This window comes from Chlorocebus sabaeus, chromosome 1 (assembly GCF_047675955.1).
Source record: "Chlorocebus sabaeus isolate Y175 chromosome 1, mChlSab1.0.hap1, whole genome shotgun sequence".
Lineage (NCBI taxonomy): Eukaryota > Metazoa > Chordata > Mammalia > Primates > Cercopithecidae > Chlorocebus > Chlorocebus sabaeus.
Window position 1 is genome coordinate 129570108 of NC_132904.1, and position 22669 is coordinate 129592776.

Consider the following 22669-nt stretch of genomic DNA (forward strand, 5'->3'; position numbering starts at 1 on the left):
TTTTTTGAGACAGGGTCTCTGTTGCCCAGGCTGGAGTGGAGTGGCACAATCTCATCTCACTGCTGCCTCCACCTCCCCATCTCAGATGATCTTTCCACCTCAGCCCCCGAAGGAGCTGAGACTATAGGCATGTGCTACTATGCCCATCTATTTTTTATATTTTTTTGTAGAGATAGGGCTTCACTATGTTGCCCAGGCTGGCCTCGATCTCCTGGACTCAAGAGATCTACCCTCCTTGGCTTCCCAAAGTGCTAGAATTATAGGCATGAGCCACCACACCCAGCCAATACTTTTTCTCTCTTTTCAAAAAATCCATACGCAACCCAAATCACGACCAGGTAGCCCAGGAGGTCTTATTTGCTTAGCTCTCAGCTTACCCAGAAGAGCTGAGGAAAGATGCAGCCACGTCAAAGTGGAGGCAAGCCTCAGGACAGGGAAAGTCAAACCCCCTGCATATTTCCTTAGCTCAGCGCCCATCAGCTGACCATTATGACGCTGTTCAGGTGTTCCCTGGCCAACAGGCTGAATCAGTGGCTTGATGGGCATTTTCTTCCTCTTCTAATCATCTGAGAGCAAACACCACCTGCCTGATTATACCCTGATGGAGGCAGAGGAAAGCCACTCACAGACGGGCCATAGCAAGGGAAAGGGTGGGCCCACTGCAGGAGTCTGGAGGTCTGAACCCACCCCACTGACCGCAAGATGGAACCCTTCTGTGGGGCCGGGCTCAGACCAGTGCTCTGCCTCAGAACCTGGCAGAGGCTTGTTTCCAAAAGGGCTCCTTCCTACAGCTGACCCAGGACAGGGGCCACTCCATGCTCCAGACCCACCTGCCTCCCTGCAGTGACAGCCTGAACGGGAAAGCGAGTGGAAGGAGAGGTGAGGACAGGGCATCACTAGGCTCAGACGGGAGCTAAGAATTGGCTCAGCCTCCCCACAGTCCACAGAAAGGACAGGTCCACACAATACAACTCCCCAAGTTGAGAAGGGAGTTGGAAAGAGGAGAAAAAAAGGGAGAGAGAAAACAGGAGAGGCAGGGCCAACAACTACATATGGGCCAAAGGAACAGGAGAGGAACTGAAGGGAAAAGAAACAGCGAGAACGCACGTGGACAAGAGCTGTCACAACTTCTCCAAGCAAGACCGAGAGGGCACACATGCAAAGGTGCAGCATGGAGACAGCATCTGAACAGAGCCTGCATCTCCCCAGGGCCCAGCAGCCGTACCGGGAAGGCTCCCAGCAGGCAGGAGAGCCCAGCACTGAGAGGCTGACTCAGGATGGGGAGGGTCTCCTTCTCCTAGGCTGGGGATGCTGGCCAGGCCCGGGAGAGAAACGATGGTCCCTCATCGCTGCCCCTGGTTTCTGGGTTTGCCACAGCAGTGAAAAGAGAGTGGGCTTCTCTTGGATCTGGCACAGTGGGGACACTGGGAAAGGGGAGGGTCAATGGAGTTGAGTGAAGGGGCGAGGAAGTAACACATGGGAGCGGAGTCTAGGAATTTCCAGGAGCTGGGGTTGAGAGCTAGTCTAGGGCTCCCACACCTCCGGGAGCCGTGGAGGAGTCACAGCTGGGAGAGGGAAGGAGATGGGGAAGGTGGAAGACCAATGGGTCTATGGCCACAAGAGGGCCCCGGAGCAGGTGAGCTCGTAAACGCTGCCTGACAGCCCTCCTCACACTCACCCTATGCCAGACAGCCTCACCCACAATTCCAGGGCCTCTGGGCTGCTGACAATTTTATAGCTACAGATGGTAAAGAAATGTCAGGGCAGTCCTCTTTATGGAGGCCACTCTTCGGACTGAATGAGAATTATAGCCCTGGTTAGGAAAATGAGCCTCCCTTGACATCTCTAGGTGGGGAAAGCACCTATCTCCTCGCCTGGGAAGCCAGAAGCACCTGGACGGGAGGCTCGCTGTCTCCCATGCAGGTGCCCAATGCTTGTGTGTGCCCAGGCACAGGGCAGAGGGTCCGTGGCGACAGGCAGCACCTTGTTAGGCTACTGTGAGAGGGAGCGAGCTTCGGGTGGCCCTGAGTCTCTGTGAGGGACTCAAAGGCTCCCTGAATGCCCAAGTTCCTTTGGCTTCCACCTGGAAGGACACTCAAGGAGAGGTCGACTGCGGGGGCAGAGGGAGGGACACAGTGCTGGTCCCTGGGGGGGTTTCACTTCTTGCCAGCTCAATGCCTGTCTGCCCAGGGGAAGCCTGCCCCCTCCCCTTGGGGAGGTCCTCCCAAGACCCTTTCCCTACAGCATGACTGCAGGGACCTGACCCTGCGGAGGACCCCACTGTCAGGGAAGAAGTGGGGCTCATCCCAACCTTGTGCTCCTCGAGAGAGCCTAATACCACGAAGATCCCAAGAAGCTGGTGAGGGGCCAACCACCCCAGGAGAAGGGATGCTCTGCCTGGGGCTGCTGGGAGAATAGGGTACGGGAGGTTCTTCCTGGATACCAGAGGGGCCCCACAGAGGTCCCCAAGGGTGCAGAGATGCAAAGCAGATCTCGGGCGTTCTGGGCCCCTTCGGGGTGCATGCAGGGCCCCAGGGCTTCTGTGGGAGGCCCTGGGTGTACTGGCAGCAGGCTGGCAAGGCGTCGGAGTGAGGAGAGCCGCAGGGGGCTCTAGAGGGGCTGGACATGGGGATGGGGGGCAGAAGCTGCAGCTAGGCGGTGCCGAGCGTGGCTCGATGTGGGGAACCCAGAAGCCGTGGGGATCGAGGAGCGGCAGCGGCCACCCCACGGGGCGGTGAGGGGACATGGTTTGGATCCCCTGTCCAGGAAGCAATGGCCCGGCCGAAGCCCCGTCCGCCTGCCCGCCCCCGCCCGCCCAGCCGAGGAGCTCCCTTACCTATTGAGCTGAGGAGAGGCTTGTCTCGACAACACTGCCCAGATAGCTGAGATCAATCAGAAACAAAGCAGTTATCAACACCGGCCGGGGGGCACCGCCCACGCACACCCAGAGGGAAGCAGGGGGGGGCACAGCGAGCACCGGACAGGCGAGGCCGGAGCGCGGGGGAGGGACGAGGAGAGAGACAGAGACCCAGACACGATGGAAGGAAGCAGATGAGCTGAGCGCGCACAAAGCACAGAGACAGGGCTGCCGCGGCACCTCCCGCGCAGACAGAGGCGGCGGCTGCGGCTCCTCCACCTCCCTGCGCCCTAAGCTCCGCACCCCCTTCACCGCCCCGGAGCAGCCCGCGGTGGGGCTGGGGCTGGGAGGTGACCTTGTACTTCCAGGTACCAGGGAGGGTGGGGGACGGGGCAGGGGGAGGGCGCTGGGCTCCCTCCTCCTCGACCACCTCCCATCCTGCCTACCACCAGGCCAGCCTCCTCTGGAACTCTCTGCTCCCTCCACAGGCGGCTACATCAAGAAGAGAGACCAAAGGACGGAGCCAGAGAGAGAAAGAGAGAGAGAAGAGGGCGGGGGGACGGGGTATCCAGGGGCACTACAGAGGCGTGGCCAGTTCTTCTGAGCAAGTCGGGTCAACCCAAAGACGATGGTGAGGAAGGAAGATAGGCAGAGAGAAAGACTGACTGGAGAAGGAAGGAGGGGCAGGGGGAGGAGGAGGGGGGACGGCAGGGGAGAAGGATGAGAGAAGAAGAGGCATAGACAGGTGTCCAGGCTCTGGTACCTGGAATACCAGCTGCTACAGTTTAGAGAGCGCTCTCTCAGGCAGGCTGATAGCCGGAGCTTGTCTGTCTGTCTCTCTGCAGCTTCCTGCGAGGTATACAGGTGGGGGTGGGGGACGTGTCCTGCACATGGTCACAAGGCCTGACACTTTTCTCTGGGCCTCCAGGAGAGGCTGAGGAGGGGGCTGGAGTCCGGCGCTCACTAGGGCTGCTAAGGGCCAGGAGTTTGGGAACAGGAGGCCCCTGGCCTGGTGGTCTGGAGAAGTCAGGCTCCGGGGTCCTGCTTAACAAGGAGGAGGGGCCGGGGAAGAAAAGGCTAGACACGAGGTGTGTGGGCAACCCCCAGGACCACCGCCCGATGCCAGGACCACCGCCCGATGCCAGGACCACAGGGACACGGAGAGCCATCAATTCCAAGAGGGACGGGGTCCACCCCCGCAAGGGCACTCGCTGTGATCCGCTGCTCCCTGGTAGGTGGTGCGCCCGCTGAGAGCTCAGGGCTTGCTGGAGAAGATGCCTCATGCTCCTGGCAGGGCACCTGGGCAGGTGGGCCCGCTCCACCCCAGCGACTGCACCCTGCCAATGCCGCGGCGGCCAGAACTCCTCTCCCGAGGGATGCTGGTGCAGCATGTCCACACAAGCCCTGTCGCCGGGCGGATGGACGAGGTGGAGGGCAGGGCGAGGCGGGTGGGGAAGGAAGTTGACCAGGTGCGGGTGGTGGAAGAGGCGGCGCACTCACCCTGAAGTAGGTAACGTGGGTGGTGGGGGCTCTGGTCGGAGCAGTTCCTCCCCCATCCTTCGAGGGGAAGGCGTCTGTCCAAACACGTCCAAGCTGTCCCCAGGCCCAGCAGGGGCGGGGCCAGGTGGAGGGGAAGGGTAGCCTGTGGCCAGTGTGGTGAAGCCCATGGCGGGCCGGTAGCTGGGACTCCCGCTGCGGCTGCTCTGGGTCGGGGAGCCCGTGGATGGCGTGGACTTTCGAGAAAAGCTGACTGCAGCAGGAGGCTGCAGGGTGATCTCTGACATCTCTGTCTGCTGCAGGAGGCCCGGGCGAGGCCGGGCACGGGCGGCGAGCTCAGGGGAGCCAGTGCGGGAGCTGAGGGGGCTTTGGGTCAGAGGTGAGAGCCGGGAGGGCTGTAGCACCACTTGATGTAAACTGGGCTCGGCGCGCCTGGCCTGCCGGGGGCTGGGCCGGGGCCGGGGCTGGGGCTCATACCACCGGGTGTCCAGGCCAAATGTGCTGGGGCCGCCGTGCGCCCCCGGCTCAGCCGGCTCGGGGTAAGGCAGCACGGGTATGCCCATGCCTTGGCTTGTATGTCGCAGCTGCCCTTGGCTTACCAGAGGTTGCATAGGTCTGTCCTGCCACTTGGCGGCGGGGGGCGCTGGGACAGGGCCCCTGCCAGGCGACTTGCCTGCCCAACCCTTTGGTGCCTCCAGAGACAGGATGCCCGGGTAGGCTGCGGGCACCTGCAGGGAGGTGGGGGGCAGTCCTCGGGGGAGGCCGGCCTTGGGCTGCAGACTCTCGGGCACATCACAGGGTGGCAGCTGGTGGGGGAACATCATTGCTGGGGTCTCCAGCCCCCCGAAGGGGAATTCTGGCCGGCCCCAGGGCTCAGGGGAGCGCCCTCCTGTAGGTGTCTGAGTCAAGGGCAGCGTGCTGTTGGATGCATTCTCTCCATTCTCCTCGGGGATGGTAGGGTGGCCAAAGGGCCCCTCGGTGTGCAGGGGCGGGGATGACATGACGGAGCTCAGGGGGCTGCCCACTTCTGGCACGTAGAATGGGGGCGGCTCCACCTCCCCAGGGCTGCTGCTGCTGAGGTACCCATAATACTGGCCGTGGTGGAAGGGCCGGGGGGCAGGGGGCCGGGCCTGGCCTGTGGCCTGAAGCCGACCTTCCAGGCCACCGGGGCCCTCCAGCCCGCGGGGCTGGAACCGAGGGCTGTATGCTGGTGGTGGCAGGTAGGACTCCTGGCTGGATGACAGAGGGGTGAGCTGGGACTTCAGGGCGGCCACAGATGTGGGCACCAGTGGGTCCTCATTCTCCTCGTCCGACTGGCGGAACTCGGGGTACATGTCCGTCTCCTCGGCGAAGGGGAAGCCCTCGATGCGCCTGCTCTTCAGAGAGGGCTCCATCTCGGCAGGGTCCATCACGAAGCGGCCATCAGGGCCTCTGCTGATGAGTTCGATGGGCGTGGTGGCCTCCGCCTCGGCCTCCGCTTTGGCCACACTGTACTTCTTGCTGCTGATGGCCCGCTTGGTCTTCTTGTACAGCGACAGCTCCTTCTCGCGGGTGGGGCTCAGCATCCTCTTGGCCGCAGGCTGGCTCTGGTCGTCCGAGGATTCTGAGGGCGCCCGGAGTGTGCGGATGCTCTCAGGGCTCACCTTGCCAGAGGACAAGCTGCAGGGAGGAGTGAGAGCCAGGAGGGGATGAGGTGGGGGAGTGTGCTGGCCAGGACTTCCTTTCCCTCTCTTGGCAACCACCCAGCACCCAGGATCCTCATGCTAAAGAAAACTGGCTGTGTATCGTGGTGTGAAATGCTTTGGTCAACTCTCCACTGTCTGGATGTGCATCCTCCTTTTTTTTTTTTTTTTTTTAAAGACGGGGTCTTGCTATGTTGCCCAGACTGGTCTTGAACTCCCGGCCTCAAGCAATCCTCCCGCCTCAGCCTCCCAAAGCACCAGGATTATAGGTGTGAGCCACCGCACCCGGCCCCCACCGCATCATCCATCTTTCCAGTGAACACCCACCTCTCCACTTTTGTGCTGGCCTGCCCCCTCTCTGGTGTGTTCTAAGCATACCACCAGCTTCATTCCCCCCTTTTCAAGGCAAGCAAGCTCACTTTAATATCAACTTAAGCAATACATATTAAGGAGGCAAATCTGCTAGGGTGGGAAAACACTAGAGAAATACATTCCAAGGCTGAAGAGAAACTGATTACTGGCTAATTTGGATCATCTGCACTGCCACTCCCTCTACCAGTGTGGACAACTTACAATTAACACACAGGGCAATTAAGAAGAAATGGCTTAGAAACACTGAGATGGGGCTGGGCAAGTACAATTAACACACAGGTCAATCCAGAAGAAATGGCTTAGAAACACTGATATGGGCTGGGTGAGGCAAGCCGTCTACCTATGTGCCCCCTGCCATGAACAGCACAGTTCTCCCAGGATCAGAGACACTTACGGAGACTCCAGGCTCTTCCTGCAGTGGGTGATAGAGAGTGGAGGGTCTGGAAGGAAAGAGAAGGGGAGAGGCTGCTGAGGCCAAGCCAGCAACCACGCAGCACGCTCATCTGCAGGAGCTGACAGGGCGGGAGCACCGCCGCACAGGGAAGGAGCTGACAGGGCCCCGGAGCGCCGCCGCACGGGGAAGGAGCTGACAGGGCCCCGGAGCGCCGCCGCCGCTCGGGGAAGAAGCTGACAGGGCGGGAGCGCCGCCGCGCGGGGAAGGAGCTGACAGGGCCCCGGAGCGCCGCCGGGCGGGGAAGGAGCTGACAGGGCCCCGGAGCGCCGCCGCGCGGGGAAGGAGCTGACAGGGCCCCGGAGCGCCGCCGCGCGGGGAAGGAGCTGACAGGGCCCCGGAGCGCCGCCGCGCGGGGAAGGAGCTGACAGGGCCCCGGAGCGCCGCCGCGCGGGGAAGGAGCTGACAGGGCCCCGGAGCGCCGCCGGGCGGGGAAGGAGCTGACAGGGCCCCGGAGCGCCGCCGCGCGGGGAAGGAGCTGCTCACAGGGGGCACCTTTGGCCCCTGCCTTCATGTTAGCTTGGGCCCCAGCAGCCTCTCCCCGACACCCCTGCTTCTTACCCCCACCTTCAAATCAAGTCTCACTGGCAGCTCTACCCACAAGATCTCAATGTCCCTATTTCCAAGGGGGGCCATGCTAAAATTGGTCCATCTCTCTTGATGGGGAGCTTTTGAAACCGGACCAGGGAGAGCAAGGGAAGGGGACAGACACCCACCTTTTTTGCGCTTGAGCTTACGCTTGCGCTGCTTGTTGACAAAGCAGGCAGCCAGGGTGCTGAACAGGATGGCAGCTGCCAAGAAGCAGATGGTAGCTACGATTCCCGCCAGCACAGGCCGCGCCAGCCCGTCCTCGGTCAGGTCCGGCTGCGGGAAGATGTCTGCAGGGAGGGTGGGGAGCACTCATGAGCCCATCCTTCCCCGGGACCTCACCTGCTCCGAGCTTCAGTCCCCAAGTGTTTCACCCTGCCTTTGTAGAACAGACAGTATCAAGGCTCAGGCTCCAAGCTGAACTCTAGCACTGAGGAGGTCTGGATGGTGTCACGAAGAGGAAGAAGATAGGAGAGTCTACAGACGTCAGTCTCTCCAGAGGGTATAAACAAGAAAACATCTATTCCTACCCCCATGGGGATGATGACTTCAAGAGTAATCTATACTTATCTAGGGTTCTGCCTTCTGCAAAGTACCTTCATGCACGTTATCAGCTCTTCTCATGTTAACCCCATGAGGTACACAGAGCACACATACTGTTCTCATTCTCTAAATGAAAGGGCTCTGATCCGCTGAGTTGGAGAGACCTGCTTATGTGAATATTGCCATCAGTGCCCAAACCAGAATGCAGCTGCCTGCTCCCAGTCTGGGATTTCCTGCCTCACACCACGCTGTCTCTACAAAAGGAGAGCCCAGGTGTGAAGGCAACTTGAGGATAAAATACTACCGCAGGAAGAGGGATTATTACTACAAAATTCAGGTCGAAATGTATTTAACCCCTTCTAGCACAGGCATGCAATGTCCTGAAGATTCGCACCCTGGTCATCTCAGGTACGGAAGTACCCTAGAGCTGGCAGGGACAGCAGAGATGGAGCCAAATCTCTTGTTTCACTGTAAAGAACTGAACGTCCTCGTTTCCTGCCCAAGTCCACAGAGCTTGTTATGACCGAGCCAAGACCAGACCCCAGCCTACCTTCTTATACTCAATGGAAAGTTATGTAAGTGCCACTGCTTAGGTTCAGCAAAGGCAAAATCGATAGATTGTAATGTATTTGGCCAGAATTCATTGCTGCATTGATAATAATAATGGATAAAAATAATCCAGATGATGCTGATTGTCTGAGGGGAAAATGAAAGCTACAGCCTTTGGAAATGGGGGACCTAATACAGGGAATGCTGAGGCTGCTGCCTCCTCCTTCTCCCATGTGGAAGGGTCTGATGAGGCACATTTCCTGCCAGGAACTGGCAGAGAGCTACTGAGCAGAGAATTGTCAGGGGTGGGCCCACACAACACCCCTTCTTCAGCTCCAGCCTTGGCTGCAAGCTCTCATCCCTGTTCCTCCAACTCTGAGTCTATTCCCCGGAGAGAAGTCAAGAAGGACTGTGGGTTCTGCTACCTGTAGGACACAACTTTGTTTTTTTAAAGCCCGTTGGTGCCTAATGTATAAAGCAGAAATCGCACTCCACACCCACCCCTGCTCTCATGCTCCCTGCAGTGTGTCCACACCAGCACTTCCCCAACTCTACAAGTCCTGCCGCATGAGCTCCTCAGACGAGGTCGCTGCCACCTGGTCCCAGGAGTCTCTGGGTGAGCAGTGCCCGAGGAAATGATGCCATCACTTGCTTATAAGCAAGAGCCTTTTTCCGTACCAAAGACATCGCTTCACTGGCAGAGGAACCCTGCTATGTCTTAGGAACTATGGCTGGAGAGAAGATGTGTAGAAATGGGACCAGGGCCAAGAGAAAGAAAGATAAATGGAGAAAATGCTAGGGGGTTGGCTTTATTTAGCCTTAAAAATCTAGAGAGAGGAAGGAAGGGAGGAAAACACCAAACAACAATTTTCCAAATAAAACCCACATAATTAGAAAGAAGTCTATCACAAGCATTCGATAAACATAGTTGACCTGTTGTTTCCTCCGATTCACAGCCCCTCCCCCACAAGAGGAAACTGAAAATGTACAGCAAATAGCACTTCAATCAAGTCCTTTTTGACTACTATAATGAGAAGATTACTTGAATTTATTTCTGTGGCTGTCTTATACAAGTGTCAGAAACTCAGCTTCTGAGCTTCACGAAATGGCACGCATCATGGAAATATGGGTTTGGTGGGCTTAAGAAAGGCTACGACTCACACAGCTGCTGCAACCAGGCACCTCCTTAGTTTCCAATCCAGCCTCTCCTTGTAGAGTCGCTATTTCACAAAACGACCCCCATGCAGCTCTGGGGCTTACGTCCCTAGAGTTGCAAGAGCACCCTCAACCCAAAATACCTGTGCTGGAGACGCCGGCGATGTTGCTGGGCTCGCTGATCAGATCCTGCATGACGGCCAGAACCCGGAACTCGTACCACGTGTCCTACAGCACCAGGGACAATACCCAGTCAGCCGAGGGACCTGAGATGACCACTATCCCCACAAACACTCATCCTGCACACAGCCTTGCAAAGGGCAGGGTGCCCAAAGCACGAGAGGACTGCTAAGCGTCTAATGCTAAGTGATGGTAGCACTGGCCAATTGCTGTGGTGTAAACAACTCTTACAATGGCTGACTTCAAGCTACGAATGTGAGGTCACCAAAAGTGCTGGGAAGAGATATGTGCAACAGGCTCTCCAGGGCCACTGGGAGCCCACTCCAGGAACCACTATTAATAAATAAGTGTCCAGGAAGGAAGACAGAAAGATAGATGAGATTGTATCTTACGAAACCATCTGCTTCCTCTCCCCAGCTAGATATCCAAGTTTAACAGGGCTACTGGAAAAACGGATAATGCACTTTCCTCCAGGGACTCTAAATTATTGGAGGAGGGGTCCTTCCCTGGACAAACCTAGAAGAGAATTCTTCTTGGAATTTCTCTGCCCATCCCAGGTTAGGCTCAGCAAGGGGCTGGGGTCAGTGCTGTGATTATGCCTGCCGGCCTCTCAGCCTGCCCTGCCCAGTTTGTGGCAGTGCTGAGGCCCTCAATAGAACACAGGTCCCTGCTGCCCCGGAGCTGGCCCCAAGTCTGTGGATCATGATCTGAGGAGTCCAGGCCTTGGTAGCGAGTCTGGGATCACCCAGGACCAGTGGTGAGGAGGTACAGTATGGGGCTGGCCTCACACACTCAAAGTTGGTCACTCAAAGCTTCCAGTGCCTCTGGAGTCTTGTCACTTCCAGGATTTGGGAAGCAGCAGCAAGGAAGAGCAAGGCCCTCACCTGTGACAGATCCTTGGCAAAGAACTCTCCATCAGTGCCGGGGATGGCATCGTCGAGCATCTCCCAGCGCTCCCCGACGCGGAACTCCATGATGTAGCGGTCGATGGGAAAGCTGTGGTTGGCAGGCGGAAGCCAGGACAGGAGCACACCCTGCTGAGTCCGATTGGCTATGAGGCACCTCGGTGGGGTGACCAGCACCAGGGGTTCTGGAGTTGTAATAGGGAATGCTGCAGCAGGGGAGGGAGAAGAACCACAGCGTATCAGCAAGGCCCAGGGCGGCTGCCGCACTCCCACATTCCCGTACACACATGTCAGGGCCCAGAGGGAAGCAGAGTCAGGGCCTGGGGGCCCAGGGCTTCAGGGTTCTGTCTTCAGAGTACGTCTAAAGAGCATACATGAGGGAATCGTGTACTTCGAAAGGGAAGAGAAATGGGAACTATGGAGAAGGAGGAATAATTAAATGTTATCAAAGTATCTCCTGTGCTCTTCCAGGGAGCTAGGGATATCTTCTTTCTCACAGCACAGCAGTCGCTCCTTCCATTCCCTTCTTGGCCGGGGCTTGGGGTCAACACGAGGCCCCACAGAGGTGCCAAGGACTGGAGGTGAGCATCCCAGACTGCTGTCTACCTTGGCGGAAGCTCAGGAGCGAATTCTGGGAAAGGGGCTGGAGTCGGGCCACCCACACCACCTAGGAAAAGCCTGTTCACAGCGGCCCTTTCTCTGGCTCCAGAGCAGAGCAAACACAACTGTGGCCAGGCAGGGAGGAGTATGAGACTGCCTCCAGGAAGGTGACTGGGAAGACTCCACAGCGGGAGGCAGCCACATGCCTACCAGCCAGTGAGGCTGGGCCAAAGGCAAGAACCAGCAGGCGCTGTCAAGGAGGGAGGATGCCCAATCTCCCCTGAAAGCCACAGAAGTGGCAAACACGTGGCCTGACAAGGAAAGAGAAAATTCTAAGTGTCTTTCTTCCATCTGAAAAAGCAATAGGAACTCGGCCAACAGCACTCTGATGCGGGGCCAGCAAACCCCACAGAGGCCACACAAATCCTCATGGGGAGATCAGACAGCATGGCTCCATGGAACACTCAGCAAGGTACCTGGCACACAGGAAACCAACTGCTAGCTGCCTGGGCCACTGCCGCCACCACCTCTACAACCCCAGCTCCCAACATCCCACCCCGGGCCCTCACCTAAAGTGTTCACAGTGACCACCTCACTGAAGGCGCTGGTTCCCAGCTTGTTCTGGGCCAGGACGCTGAACTGGTACGCTGTCTCAGGCTCCAGGGTATCCACCAGCAACCAGCTGGGTCCTGGCGGCACTGGCAAGGACAGCCAGTCATGGGGCCCAAACTGTGCCCGCTTCATCCTGGCCAAAAGAGAGAGACAAGATAGGGGACGAGGGGCGGGGTGGGTTACACTGGAGAGAAGAGGGTGCATGCAGGGTGCTCAGGGAGAAGGCACTGGTGGGCCTGGCATTCCCAGGTTCAAGGGCAAGAAGAGGGCATGGCCCAGAGTGGATGACCTGCCCAGCTTTGACTGTGCCAATCCTCCTGATGCCGGGTCACCAACCACAGCTGGCACCTTTTCTACCAGAGGGGCCTTTAGGTGCAAGTCATGCTCAGGACACTGGTCCAATTGATAACCAGCTGCACTAGCAGAATCCCACCCTGGTCAAAACCCTAAGAACAAGCTCTGCCTGGGGAGAGTAAGGACACTGGGGTGTGGGGAGAAGCAGTTCAACAGTGGTGGGATGAGGGAAGGAGCCCAGGAGACCTGGCTGCACACACCCCCAGGGACAGCCAAAGTAGGGCCTCGGGTAACCCACAGGGCTCATTCATCCAATCAGACTTGAGTCATCTGAGATGTCCGGGGTATAAGACCACAATGACCAGGGGTTTCCCCACAGTGGGGCCAGGATCCCTAAGGCCGTAAGGGTTCGAAGTCACATCAGGAAGGTCACACTATGCATGGAGAGTAGGAAGACAGGGCCGAGGGTGTTCCCTTGTTCCACAAGCTCCCAACTCCCAGCAAAGCCAGTGGGCTATGGGTGCAGTGCCACTACGTCACCACAAGGAGGAGACATGGCCCCGTGGGACTGGCTCTCTCCTTGCAGCCCTGAGCTGTAACCTGGTGGGTGCCCTCCAGGACCCGCTCCCAGGCTCCTGGCTCACTAACCCAGGAGGGTGAACTGAGGCAGCGGAAAGCAGAATAAAAAGAAGCCGGCGCCAAACGTCGGAGTCAGTACACAGAGTTAGAGGCAGGCAGAAAGAAAGGAGACATCCCCACCTCGGCCCCGCCCTTCCCTGCCCCAGGCAACAAAGCAGCGGAGCCACGTGTGGAAAAGCAGTGCAGACGAACAGCAGCGTGGAGCAGCGCCGCAGGCAGCAGGGGAGCCCCAGTCCATGCCTGAGCCCCCTGGTCGGATGTCCAGACCTCCCACCCAGGCATCTCCAATGACAGCTTGGCCACACCAAATGTCCCACCCTGGCCACCAAGGCGCTGAGCAGCACCAGTCTCGCAGCAGCCACCGGGCAGGCTGGTTAGGGCCCCCACGCTGCTGCGGGAGGAACAGAGTAAAGGGATAGGAGGTGAGCTGCTGCAACTCCCATCATCTAGGTGCAGTTTTCCAACTCAGAATCAAGACACCCAGGACACTCTGTCTGAGAAGCAGCTACCGAACCACCGTGATGGGAGACAGGGCAGGTTCCCCTCTCAACTTCCCCTGCTGCTGAGAAGTGGATAAAGGGGTCTCCCTGAACCCCCTGAGCTGCCTCTGGCACCTGCCTTTTCCTCCTCCCCAGGCTCGAGTTAGCTTGGCTGGAGAGACACGTGCAGGCGAGACAGGTCTAAAAGAAGGCACTGAGGGGCTCACCCTCCTAGCTCAAGGCTGTCACACCTGGGGCAGGGTAGGTGGCTGCCACTCTTGACTCAGACAGGAGTGTGGGGAGGGGCAGCCCTGGGGGGATGGGAGGAGTCAGCCAGGCTTCTGTCTCCTCCCCTCCTGTGCCTCCTGCCCTCACCCCGCTTGGCACATTTTTGAGATCTCTATCTACCGTAAGGTTTGCGCAAAGATCTCAAATCACTGCATCTGGCTAAACTGAAAACAGAGGAATGAAAACAATTGAGAAACACATGGTCCTAGAGAGAAAAAGCAGGGGCTGACCCCAAGGCCGGGAAGTGAGCATCACCTCTCCACACCAGTTTCTGTGGCCACTGGGGAAGAGACAGAATAAAAACTAGACCACAGGAGGTGGGGAGGGTGAACATGTACAAAACATAGTGAGAAAGAACCAGTAAGACCTGGTATTTGCCAGCACAACAGAGGATTATAATCAACAATAATGTATCATACATTCTTCAATCACTATGAGTATAATTGGATTGTTGGAACACAGAGGACAGATGTTTGAGGGGTGGATACCCCTTTACCTCTATGCGATTATTACACATTGCCTGCCTGTATCAAAATATCTCATGTACCCCATACCTATAAATATATGTACCATGTACCCACAAAAACTACAAATACAAAAATACAAAAAAAAATTTAAGCTCTAAAAACTAGACTCTACACTTAAGGCTGGGCAATTTCACAAAGCCCTTGAAGGGCAGAAGTCTCTTCCAGGCTCCAGAGGAATCCAGAGGATGAAGCAGGACACAAAATGAGGCAGTAGATGAGCAGGGAGAAGGCACAGAGAGGCCCAGACCCCTCAGGCCACAAGGACACAGCCATGCCCAGAGTCCCTTCGACCCCTCCCGTCACCCTCAAGGACCTCATCACTGTCTCAACCCACCTCACTCTATGCAGGGCCAGGAACTGCAGCCTCCTCCTACCTCCCCCCACCCAGGGTGGCCTGCAGGCAGATGTGGGAGGGGAGAAGCAGAGAGCAAAGCATGCCGGGGTGACTCACAGAGGTCCGTACCAAACTGAGAATGTCTGCTCGTAGCCTCCATCATAGCCTGGTTCCCAGGACACGTTGGCAGTTGTCATGGAGACCTGGACCCGGACACTGCCCGGGGCATGGGGGCTGGTGCCTGGAGATCAAGTGGAGACCTCTCAGACTGAAAAGAACTCAGCCACGTGGCTGGGTGCCCACCGTCTCGCTGTGGGGAACCTGAGAGGCTGAAGTGCATGGCAGCGGAGCGCAATATTGCAAGTGAAGGGATAGGGGCGATGGGGTGCTCTTAGGTGCTGACTCCCCTGATCCTACTGGTTAGTGGGGTTGGAGCAGGAAGTCTGTCCCACTGTGCAGTCTAGTCCAACTAGGAGATCACATAGCATCAGGAATGGGTCCAATAGAAACCAGAGCCCTCCTCGTCCTGGCCCAAATCCTGTGCTTCTCTGGTAAGCACAGAAACACTCCTAAGGTCGCAGGCACAGCCACAGAGTCCCCTCCTGTAAGGTTCTCTGGCCTCAGGAGACTCCCCAATGCCGGCGTGTGGGCAGCACAGCACAGCAGTCAGGAGCCTCATCCTGGCTTCGATTCCCGGACCCACTACTTCTTAACCATGTGATGCCGGAGAAAGCGTTCGGGTCACGCCAACCTCTGCTTCGAGGAACATACACACTAGGGAAAGCTCAGCTCGCACCTCCCGAGTTGTGAAAGACGAGCTGTGCAGACCACTTAGAATGGAACCTAAAACTGGTGGTAAAGGCTCAAAAAGCGTTGCCTGTGACTGATTATAGCCATCAGGACCCAGGACAGGCTGAGAGGGTCCAGGCGAAGGTCCTGGGACACGCGCCTTGGGCAATCAGAAACAGGAACGCCCAGACACAGAACACCAGTAACCTCCTCCTGCCCAGCCTCCGCACGCCAGGCCTGGCCTGCAGGTCTCAGCTCTGCCCTTATCTGAGATGCTGCACAGTCCCCGTCTCTCTCATTCCAGTCCTCCAGCTTTCCCTAAGGCCCTTAAAGGCTCTGTAGTCCCTTCTAGCCACACAGCCGTCTCTTTCCCAGGTGGGCTGCTGTGGACATCAGGCCTGTCCCCAAAAAGACCTCCCCGAGGACAGGAGCCATGCTGCCCTTCCCTGACAGAGCCCACAGGGGCAAAGGCTGCAGGTGCTAGACTTGGGGTTCAGGGCTGGACGGACTTAGGAAGGATGCCCGAAGAGTGCAGTGGCCACCAGGGGATGCTCCCAGCGTCCAGCACCCCACCCCCAGCCAGCCTGTTCTGGCCCCACCGCCCTGTCAGACACGTACCGATGACGGTGAGGTGGGTGCTGGCAGTGATGCTCGTGACCACGTTGGTGGCAACACATTCCCACTCCCCGTGGTCCTCCTTACTCAGGGCACGGAACTGTAGGCTCCCACTGGGCAGGGCACTGTGCTTGCTTCTGCTGGGCTTCCCTACCTTGGTGAACAAGGGGCAGGGAAGAGGGCGGGAATAGAAATGGGGGTGAGGAGAGAAGCCCAAAGTGGATGGGAAGGACGCGCGTGAGACCCCGGCCCACCCGTGCTGCCCTCCTCCTGAGTGCTGCTGCTCTTCAGGGTCAGCTCACTGCTCGGCATCCAGCCTGGTCAGGGCAGGTCCAGAATAGAACTGCTCGCTGTGTCCTCACACCTCCCCACAGCCCCAGGAGCTCCAGAGCCCAGCTACCTTTCTCCACGTGATGACAGGAAAGGGGTCCCCCGCAGCCGCGCAGGGGATAAGCAGCTCCCGGCCGGCCTCCTGCCTGTACTCCCAGCCTGGTAGCACCGTGAAATAGGGGGGGTCCTGGGGAGGAAAGCACAGGCACCCTCATGAGGCCGGGGATCCAGGGGCCCAGCTCATGGAGGCGGTCACAGCCCCAGGACCTCACCTTCAGGACAAGCCTCGCAGGGGCAGACTGGCCCATGGTCCCCAGGGTGTTGTAAGGCACACAGGTGTAAGTGCCAAGAGCCTCCTCTGTGGCCTCCTCAATTCGAATGGAGCCATCCTCCATCAGGGTCCAACCCAGGTTCTGCCAGACACAGATGATAGAGCAGGGAACGCTGGTCAGAGACTCCATGCTCCATCCCAGGCTGGGTCCCAGCTGGGCCAGGCAGCACGTGGGATGGCATGCAGCTCCAGCCTGGGGTGGGTGGTACCCACAGACCCCCGGAGACCAGAGACCCCTACGGAAGCAGCTCTCTGTATGCCCAGGGCTTTTGGAAGGGGCCATGAGTCCTGACAGAAATCCACAGCCCAAGGTGGCATCACAGTACTGGGGGGAGCCCTCACTCCATCCCCCAACACGCATCTCTCTAGCACCTTCTCGACCTGCAGGGGGCGGCCGTCCTTGTTCCACTTGACCACGGTGGCTGGTGGTTCTGCATCCACAGGGCAGCGGATGTAGCCATGGATCCCCACGGGCACATAAATTACAGGGGGCATGTTGAGGACACGGGCTGGGTCTGCACAGAGGAAGCACAGGTGGGAAAGCAGACAGACACAGGGAAGAAAGGTGAGAATCCAGGCCGGAGGCAGCCCATGCACCAGCCCAGGTACTCGGAACTTCGGTTCTGAATGTCTGGAGGCACTCAAAGGCACGTCTGAGCCTGCTCCCATCCTCAGTGCCCATCATGCTTCTGCCATGGACCTCACCCGCTGAACGAGGTCTCTCAGTGCCCATTTCCCCCAGTTCCTAGACCCCGAGCCTCGAAACTAGCATTCGCCCACACCCTTTCCCAACAGCTCCTTATCCCAAAGTCTTCTGAGCAACAAGCAGTACCTCCTCTCTACATCCTAAACCAAAAGAAGAACACTATCATAGGCTTAACCACAAAGCGGATACTTTTCCTCCCCATTCTGCTGGTTGTCCAGCCTTCCTTAGATTCAGTTTCCCCATCTGATTCTGCAGTTGAAATGCAGAATCAGGCCAGGTGCAGTGGCCCACACCTGTAATCTCAACACTTTTGGAGGCAGGGGTGGGAGGACTGCTTGAGGCTAGGAATTTAAGACCAGCCTGGGCAATTTAGCGAGACTCCAACTCTACCAAAAAAAAATTTTGAATTATCTGGGCATGGTGGCACACACCTGTGGTCCCAGCTACTCTGGAAGTTGAGGCAGGGGGATCACTTGAGCCCAAGAGTTTGAGGCTGCAGTAAGCCGTGATGGCACCACTGCACTCCAACTTTGATGACAGAGCAAGACCCTGGCTCTTGGAGGAGCAAGAAGAACCTCACACCTCTTGTGATGCAGGCTGAGTCACCTCCTCTCAGTACTCCCCTATTTCCCCTGAGGGCTACGGAGGAGAAGGATCCAGAACTAGGAAGGCAGTGAGGATGAATGAGCTGGTATCTTTTAAGCATTTTGAGCTCTTCAGAGAACAGCATTACATAAATACCAGGCCGAGTTATATATTTAGACATAGCTTCCTACTTTTGTATGGTAGAGTTTTTTTTTCTTTTCTCCAAGGTTTTCAAAGGGTTTATGAATGGGAAATACTCTGAACACTGCTTTTTAGCAGAAATAAAAATCCTTGTCTCACCCACCTGTAAATCTCAACCCCCTGGATTTTCTTTGAAGACAGGAAGGAGGTGAAAAAGGACAAGGGGGAGTGGGTGGTGATGCTGGCGCTGGGGAGAGACAGGGAAAACCAAAACATGTCTCCAGAAAGACAGATGGCCTATGGCTTCGAGGAGGGGCCTTCATCCTGGCCAGCTCGTCTTCCAAAGGCCACCTCCTGTTGGCTCCTCCTGCCCCACCATGGCCACCTCCGTGCCAGGTGGCACAGCCTGCGTCCAGCACAGAGGGACGGGGCGCACCTTTGTGGTGGACGGGTCTCTCCTTCCTGCAGTTCTTGCCCACCCCAGCACAGCTTGGGCACATCCTAAGTCACGTATGAATAACTTCTCGACTCGCTTTTTCCCGCTGCAGGTCTGGGGAGCGAGATCTGTTGTCCTGGGCCTCACGGCTCTCTAAAGCTTGGGCCTGGGGATACAGCACACCAAAAGTCCTTTAAGTGGCTGACGGCAGAAGCAGAGAGGCGATGCACTCCATAGAGAGGAAAGGGTGAGACTGCAAGGTTAGGGGTCCAACAGGGCTCAGCAGGCGCAGCCAATAGTGGAACGTCCACATCCAGCTCTGGGCAGTAGTCGGACCAGCTCCACCTCCAGGGCCACCAGCCATTCTCCACTTGTCCTCAGCTCATACACTGACCCCAGTCTCATCTCCAGACTGTTCCACTTCTCACCCCTGCCACTCCCTGTCACTGGGTGTGAGCAATCTGCCCACACCAGCCGGCAAATGAGGGAGAGTCTGTTGTCTACAGCAACAATGCCAGCCTTTGTTGCCTGAGTGACAGGGCCATCCACAAATCAAAAGGAGGACATTACTCCTCATTACTCATCCTTCTCTGTCTCAGGGCTCAGCTTGCCAGGGGGCGGGAAAGCAACTGGCCACTCAGTATTAAAGATCAGCAAGCTGAATGGTGGTACTTGCACAAAAGCCCTTGAACATCTGGGTGAGGAGCAGCTCATTCATCTGGATCTCCAGCCACCCAAGAGGAGAGGCCACAGAAGCCAGAGTGAGTGGGCATAGGAGCTGCAGCACATCACCCCCGACACAGACACAGTGTGGAAAGGCAGGGAATAAGGCTAGGAGAAACCTAACCCTGTGTGGGCCTGGGCTATGCTCCGTAAGACACCTGAGAAAAGAGCATCAGAGAGCAATTGGTTCTGGCCACAGAGGTGCAGGCCAGCCTTCAGCCCGAGGAACGCCGTTCAGAAGGAACTGCTCGAAGGTGTCTTCCTGAGTGCAGCCTGCACTGAGCTGATGAGATGCACTGGTTGAACAGCGACGCCTGGCCAACGAAGTAGGAGCTGGTCCACCCCGACTGGCCAGGGCCTCGGCCTCGTCTCCAGTAGTCCCTCCTTTTTCCCTCATTCATTCCTCCACCCACACACCCCCAAATGATGCTTGGTCTTTTCTACCCTCCAGCCTACAGTCTGGCTAACACCAGAACCTTCTGGAAGCCCCACCACCCAGGCTCCTCCGCACCCCTACTCACACTGCACCGTCAGGTACGCTGAGGCGGAGGGGGAGCGCCCCAGGCTGTTGCTGGGCACACAGGTGTACTTCCCAGCATCCTCCGGCTTCACCCGGAAGATGATCAGGGTCCCATCGATTAGGATGCGCACCCTCAACTTCAGGTCACTGCAAAGCGGCACGGGGACAGGGGATTGGGTGAGCAGAAGGGGGTCTTGCCACAGACACACAGTCACCATCACTGCCCCAGATGTGGCATGGAGACCCCGTGCCCCTGGCATCCCCAGGGTCCCTCCATGCAGACCCTGGCCTTGGCATGTGAGACACACGAACCAGATCGCCCACCTCCCCCAGCTCCAGGAGCCGTGGGCAGCCTGCCCATGCAATTTCTGCTCAGGGGCCCTGCCCGTGGGGACCAGGGTGGTGACCTCATTGAAAAGCCAGAGCAGGGCGCTCACTTCTGAAAGTAGACGTTCTCGTCCTGCCAGTACCAGGTGTAGGTGAGGTTGCCCGGATACGCCTCTGCCCGGCAGGTGAGCAGAGCATCCTGGGAGATGTTGACGGTGATGTTCTCAGGAGGGGAGACGATGAAAGGGGGCCCTGGGGAGAGCAGGGAACAAACCTCACCTCGCCTGATCAGGGACGGCAGCAGCACCCAGGCCTCCTGGGAGCCCTCAGTGCCTCAATAAGGGGTGCCCTGAACCCTGCGATGGGGGCGGCTGTCATGGAGACGCTTCCAGATGCTGTCTGTGCTCAGGCATCCCGTCCACTGCCCCTGCCCCTGCACCTGCTCCCCAGACCAGCCGCCACACACACCCCTTTCCTGCCCGCCTTCTGGTCCCTGCACCTGCTCCCCAGACCACCCGCCACACACATCCCTTTCCTGCCCGCCTTCTGGCCCCTGCACCTAGCTCCCCAGACCAGCCGCCACACACACCCCTTTCCTGCCCGCCTTCTCCCAGCAGAGCCCAAGCCAGAGATGCGGCAGGGAGAAAGGCAACTCTTTTCAAATCTAGAACAAGGAATACTCCAGTCTCAAGGAGTCAGGGCCGTATGCTGCTCCCCAGCCAGAAATCAAGAGGGCAGCTGGGGGTGCAGGGGCCGAGGAGTAAGCAGAGGGTGAAAGTCCAACAGTCCTGGTGCTGGCTGCACAGACAGAGAGGGCAGCTGTGGCCAAGTCTCCCCTGAGAGGGAACAGCTTCCATCCAGGCTGCTGAGGGACCTCTGGCCCTGGCTGCTGCTTGACACTCATAGCCAGGAGGAACATGCAGCCACCACCAACCCCCCAACCCCAGAGTTCCTCCAGGAGGCAGGGTTGGGGGGGCTAAGCAGGGGGCCGAGCTCAGCACAGGGTGGAGACCCCCCTGGCCTGGACGCTGCCCCATCCTGCTCAGTTCCTGGCCCCTCTTGGGGGACTCTGAGGCTCCAGGCAGGGCAGACTGGCATCTCCCTGTGCTGACTATACAGACCCCAGCTCTGCAAATGCCCACTGTGTTATTTAAACGTCTGGGGCTTGGATTGAGTTTCTATCTTTATTTATTGATGCCGTCACTAATGGATAGACGACCCGAGGGAGGTCTCCTCTCCCAGGGAGGCGGAGATATGGTAGAGATGCTATCTGAACAGAAGGAGAAACCAGAAACCCACACAGCAGGGGCCTCTCTGCCACGCCATGTGGTGCCCGGCCACGGCCTGTGGGCCTGGCCCTCTCCCAGGCAGCCAGTGCGGGAGCTCTGACCAGGATAGCAGGCGGCACACAGGGGCCCCACACAGGTCCTCATGGCCACCTGCACCTCCACCTAGCCCCAGATGAGCCCTGGGAAAATGCCCTCCGTAGCTCAGCCGGGCTGGACATCCCCGCACGCGTCCGGGGGTGGAGAGGCGGAGGAAATGGCTCCTACCTTGGACAAGCAGGTGGGTGGTGTGGACAGCCTCCCCCTGAATGCTGTACGCTCGACAGGTGTAGGCACCTCTGTCCTCCCGACTGACCGATGTCACTGTCAGGCTGCCATCACTCACCTGGGGCCCGAAACAGATGGAGCTCAGCACCCACACTCGCACCCACCGCTGCTACCCTCCAACAGGGAGATGCAGTCAGAGATGCTAAGGTGGAGATGACCGTAGGGACACATGCATCTGGGGGACACGAAGGGCAGATGCCCCCTTGCCCATCTCCCGCCAGTGACACAGAGACGCCTGCAGTTGAGCCAGGCCATGGCCTTCCAGCCTTCCCTGTGCTTGTGCATGTAGCATCAGGGGTCAGCTGCAGTGGGAGGCTGCCCTGGAAAACAGACTTCAGTGGCCCCAACCTAGAACCACACTCACCTGGTATTTCCCACTAGCACCGAGGAGTGTCCCCTCCTTGAGCCACGTGACAATGGGCTTGGGGTTCCCAAAAGCTGTGCAGGTCATGGTGATACTACCACCCTCCTTGGCCTCGATGTACTGGGGGGGTGTTTCTGTAAAGGTGGGAGGGGCTGCAAAGGAGACCACAAAGGTGAAGGACACGCCATCAGCCAAGTCACTGCCCTGCGGCAACAGTGCCTGCCCCACACATCACCCTCACTGCGGCTCTGCGCAACGCAAGGACAAAGGAAGGAAGGTGGGGATGGGCAAAACGTTCTGCGAACCGCCATTACTGGCAGGGAGACGTGCATCCAAACTCAGTCTGGCGGAGTCCAAATTCTGCACTGTAGCTTATTCCCAGTTCACTGCTGTTTACTGAGCATCTACTCCAGGGTGGCCCTTCCAAACACTGTCTGCTCCCAGCTCCTCAGGCTTTCCTACCATCCTTCAGTCTTTCCCTTTACGATGATCCATGACACTCAGGAGCTCCTACTTCTTGAATCCCAGCTCAGCCAGGCCCCCCATTTCCAGGACACTTGCCGTCTGAGCCCCACCAAGGCCTAACACAGATGCAGGCCAAGGCTATGCGGAGCCACATTTTCCCAGATTCTGCTGA

At 58.0% G+C, this 22669-nt stretch overlaps 1 protein-coding gene across 12 annotated transcripts in view; it reads right to left on the minus strand.

Moving 5' to 3' along the window:
* Positions 1–22669, minus strand: part of IGSF9B (immunoglobulin superfamily member 9B) — a 59200-nt gene that overhangs the window by 18864 nt on the left and 17667 nt on the right. For 5 of the 12 annotated variants that reach the window (XR_005242660.2, XR_005242659.2, XR_005242663.2 and 2 more), the window contains exons 4-20: positions 22033–22184; positions 21609–21726; positions 20166–20307; positions 19730–19875; positions 16990–17132; positions 16559–16699; positions 16357–16473; positions 15960–16110; positions 14670–14793; positions 11949–12124; positions 10759–10985; positions 9838–9922; positions 7576–7737; positions 6803–6848; positions 4358–6013; positions 3621–3706; positions 2837–2882 (exon numbers count right to left, since the gene is read on the minus strand). Coding sequence is in view for 5 of the 12 variants with exons in the window: in XM_073022417.1 (XP_072878518.1) it covers positions 2837–2882; positions 4358–6013; positions 6803–6848; positions 7576–7737; positions 9838–9922; positions 10759–10985; positions 11949–12124; positions 14670–14793; positions 15960–16110; positions 16357–16473; positions 16559–16699; positions 16990–17132; positions 19730–19875; positions 20166–20307; positions 21609–21726; positions 22033–22184 (3632 nt within the window). In the remaining 7 variants the exon portion in view is untranslated. The remainder of the gene's footprint in view (positions 1–2836; positions 2883–3620; positions 3707–4357; positions 6014–6802; positions 6849–7575; positions 7738–9837; positions 9923–10758; positions 10986–11948; positions 12125–14669; positions 14794–15959; positions 16111–16356; positions 16474–16558; positions 16700–16989; positions 17133–19729; positions 19876–20165; positions 20308–21608; positions 21727–22032; positions 22185–22669) is intronic. The other 7 variants (XR_005242666.2, XR_005242667.2, XM_073022417.1 and 4 more) reach the window with 3 other exon arrangements.